This window comes from Myodes glareolus, chromosome 18, assembly GCF_982192425.1.
Source record: "Myodes glareolus chromosome 18, mMyoGla1.1, whole genome shotgun sequence".
Lineage (NCBI taxonomy): Eukaryota > Metazoa > Chordata > Mammalia > Rodentia > Cricetidae > Myodes > Myodes glareolus.
This window is the reverse complement of record NC_142043.1, coordinates 48,253,564-48,257,559: the sequence shown is the minus strand read 5'-3', so window position 1 is coordinate 48,257,559 and position 3,996 is coordinate 48,253,564. Positions and strand designations below refer to the sequence as shown.

At 55.7% G+C, this 3,996-nt stretch overlaps 1 protein-coding gene across 2 annotated transcripts; it reads left to right on the top strand.

The window, feature by feature from the left end:
* Nucleotides 1–348: 348 nt before the first annotated feature.
* On the top strand, nt 349–3,360 carry Fam241b (family with sequence similarity 241 member B). Of its 2 annotated transcripts, none has more exons than XM_087898166.1 (3): nt 349–436; nt 1,366–1,493; nt 2,451–3,360. In XM_087898166.1, exons 2-3 carry the CDS (start codon nt 1,401–1,403, stop codon nt 2,718–2,720), a joined length of 363 nt encoding a protein of 120 aa, XP_087754292.1. In that variant the 5' UTR covers nt 349–436; nt 1,366–1,400; the 3' UTR covers nt 2,721–3,360. The 2 variants fall into 2 exon arrangements, with proteins under 2 accessions (XP_087754292.1, XP_087754293.1); XM_087898167.1 differs by lacking the exon at nt 349–436 and adding an exon at nt 473–894.
* Nucleotides 3,361–3,996: the final 636 nt, after the last annotated feature.

Here is a 3,996-nt window from a genome sequence, read left to right as displayed (position 1 = left end):
TCTTCGTCCCCGAGGTGCTTGGAGCTCTTGAAGGGCGGGACTGGGTCCTCCCCAAGGGGCACTGTAGATCACCTGGGCATATTTTGAGACCTGTGGGCTCAGCTTGTGCCTACGTCTCTTCTCCATCGGGCTCCGGGACTTCTCTTCCCTTTCCTCCACCCCATCATGTATTCCTCCCCATTCCCTGACTACTCCCTGTTCCAATCCCTTCTCAGCCCCCTCATCTCTTCGCTGGAGTCCTCCCTCCCCTATCAAGCTGCTCCTCCTTTCCTCCTCCTCCTCCTCCCTCCTCCCGGTTCCGCAGCTGCAGTCCCGCCGGCAGCCGGCAGAGGGGGCGCTGTGCCGGACCTCGCCCCTGCGGCGCGCGCTTCCTGTGAGGTCAGGTGGGAAGAAGCGGCCGCCCGTGGACGCCGAGGCCCGCGAACCGTGCGCGCAGGTGGGTGTTCGCGCCGGGTCCGGGTCCCGATCCCTCCCCACCGCTGTGGGGACAGGAGCCACGCCTGGCCGAGATACTGCGGCGGCGCGGGTGGTCCAGCCTGCGGGATGACAAAGCTCGGGACGCCGCGCGGGACCGCGATGCTGCGGGTCCACGCCGCGCCCCTCTCCGGGCCCAGCCTGCCTCGGTGTCCCGGCCCGAGGAGAGTCCAGATGAGCGCCGGGGCTCTCCTCGGCTGACAGTGCCCGGCCCACTGTCACCCTTGGGGGCTGCAGAGCTGGGGCTCCCCAGAGCCGCAGCTGCAGTTCGCACCCCGTGGTGTGGGAGCATTGGGCCTTGTCCTTTAGCAGAGGGACACTGGTGCTCCCTGGAGGCGAGGGGCAGTGGGGGCCGTGCCCTGTGCAGGACAAGCCCGCCCTTCCCCGTGTTCTGCCAACTGGGAGCAGACCTACGTAAGGGTAAATCCTCAGCGCTTACTCTTTTGGTGGTCCCTAGGAACTGCACCCTAACCCCCTCAATTTATTTTTCTTTTTAGTATTCAAAGTACTTCCCTTCCGCCCTGTTTCTTTGATTGAGGCAGGGTTTCACATAGCCCCAAACGTCAGTCTGCCCTTTAACCCCTGATCACCCAGCCTCCACCTCCCGTAGTTCTGGCGGTGGTGGATGGATTACAGGTGCGCCACCCGCAGGCCCCTGGGACACTCCCTCCATCTCGTCCCTCCCTTTCTTCCTGACCCGCCCCCTCCCCCCAGGCAGTTGCTGAGGGTGGGTCGCCGTATGACCACCACTGAAAAACATTCCTTCTCAGCTATTCTGCCTCAGGCTTTTTGAGGTCAGGAGAAAGGGTTCCATAGACAGAGCTCAGTCAGGGCTACTGCAGAGGGGACTTCTGAGGTAACACCCGCTGGCTGGCTATGCCTTCATTGCAGGTCCAGCCCCACAGGAAGTCCCAGCTCCCAGGAGGATGGTGAGGATCTTGGCCAATGGGGAGATTGTCCAAGATGACGACCCCCGAGTGAGGACCACCACCCAACAGAGAAGTAGCAATCCTCGGCAGGTAGGCCTCCATTCTGAAGAGAAGGGTAGCTGCAGGCCCCAACTCCCACAAGTGTCTCAAGCTGGCTTCTCACCTTCTACAGCAGCGATTCTCATGGGATCCTCATGTTGTGGTGACCCCCAACCATAAAATTATTTTCGTTGCTACTTCGTAACTGTCATTTTGCCACTGTTATGCGTTATAATGTAATTTATAATTTTTTGATGGGCCTAGGTGACCCCTGAGGAAGGGTCTTTGACTCTAAAAGGGGTCACGACCCACCACTAGACTGATATTCCAGAGAGTGCTTAGCAGATTAAGAACCGACTTATGTCTGGCTCCTGCCTCCTGGGGAGGGAGCCTTCTCCAGGCCTCAAGCCTACAAGCTCCCTCTCTTTAGGGTGGGATTTGCAAACCCCACTGGAGCCAGCATCTCTCAAGAAGTTTTGGATGGAGATAAAGCTGGATAATAGCGATGAATGGTTGGCTTCAGAATATTTTATGGAAAGGATGTGGACCTAAAAGGTGTCCACTGGGCACACATCATTCCTCTTCTCTTGGTCCTGGCCTCCTTGTCCCGGGCCAGGTGACGGGAAGGTGATGGGAACATAGCATGCAATTCTTTTTTATATATTAATTTATTTATTATGTATACAATATTCGGTCTGCATGTATGCCTGCAGGCCAGAAGAGGGCACCAGACCTCATTACAGATGGTTGTGAGCCACCATGTGGTTGCTGGGACTTGAACTCAGGACCTTTGAAAGAGCAGGCAATGCTCTTAACCTCTGAGCCATCTCTCCAGCCCCAGGCTGCAATTCTTTATGCTCTGAGATCCTGTGACTGGTTGTTCCTAGGAAGGAAGCCCTGTTGTAGAATGGCCAAGGGGGAGGGCGGGACCCATCCCGAGTCTCCTGGCTGGAGCTTCAGTTCCCAGAGCACTTCCTCTGGATTCATTTGTCTGTCTTCATCTTCCAGGGCTTTCTCAACAGAGGTCATGGTGGACCTCCAGGGGGCCCTGGACCCCGTCAGCAGCAGGCAGGTGCCAGGCTGGGTGCCGCCCAGTCTCCCTTCAATGACCTGAACCGGCAGCTGGTGAACATGGGCTTCCCCCAGTGGCATCTCGGGAACCACGTGGTGGAGCCTGTGACCTCCATTCTCTTGCTTTTCCTGCTCATGATGCTTGGGGTTCGCGGCCTCCTGTTAGTGGGCCTGGTCTACCTGGTGTCCCACCTGAGCCAGCGGTGACCTCTGGGCGTCTCATTAGGAGTGGCTGGGCTTTGGTGTGAGCCGGGGGACAGGGGGAGGGAGCATGCGAGTGCTCAGAAGGTATGATCCAAGATAGGACCACAGGAGTGAATTGCCCCACTGTCTGTTAAATAGGAGATAGAGGGACTCCAGACCAGCATCGCCAAAAATACAGAGTACTCTGGTTTTCTTGGAAGGCTTTTAGGGGCATAGGGCCTCCACTAAGAAGCACAAGCCCAGGGTAAGACAGGCTTAGTATGTTGTAGTCTCCCAGAACATAAGTCCCCCAGCAGGAGCAGAACTGGAGCTCAGAGCAGCTCGGAATTGTCCAGATTTTTATAACATTCCTTTGTTCTAACGGTGTCTTTTGATTAGCGACTCTTATTGATGAGGAAGAGTATTGGCGTTCTGTTTATTGTGACTATTTTCTTTCTTTTTTTGGGGGGGGGGTGTGTGGTTTTGAGACAAGGTCTTAACTATGTAGCCCTTGCTGGCCTGGAATCCTGTGTAGACCAGGCTGGCCTTGAACTCACAGAGCTCCTCTTGTCTCTGTCTTCCAAGTGCTGGGACTAAAGGCATGCGATACCCTGCCCAGCTATTGTGATATTTTCAATAAATAAATTTGAGTCTCTTTTAAGAAGCCACTGAGTGACTCAGAGCTGCATGGTCTGGAAGACTGAAGAGGTGGTGGGGACTTTTGGTTTGGGGAGGACATGACAGGGGCCTTTAACCTTGGTGATTGTCAGGGTTTTCTCAGCAGAATGGGGAGCTGGGAGATGAGGCACAGGCCTGGACCCCTTGTCTAGTGCTGGGGGAAGCTCTAGGTACTCTAACACACTGAACTCCAAGATCAGCTTTGGGGGAGCGATCCTTTGACCAGAATGACTGGGGAGACATTAGGAGTCAAAGAATGGGGTGCACTGCATGTCTGGGGTCTCCTGCTCAGGGGTTCTCCCCAGGGGCTGCTTAGTTTTCTCCAACCACTGGAGGCTCTCAGAAACACATAGGGAACTACCTTAGTGGGTGTCGGGTTGAGGTAGACATCTTTTCCTGAGAGAAGAGGCCTTGGGTTTGGCTCTTGAACTCTTTTTGGGGGATAGGGGGTTGAGACAGGGTTTCTCTGTGTAACTCTAGCTGTCCTGGCACTTGCTCTATAGACCAGGCTGGTCTTGAACTCAGAGATCCACCGGCCTCTGTCTCCCAAGTGAAGCCTGAAGACCTTTGGAAGCTCACCCTCCCAGGTCCCTGGGGGTGGCTGTATGTGGCCAGGTCTCAT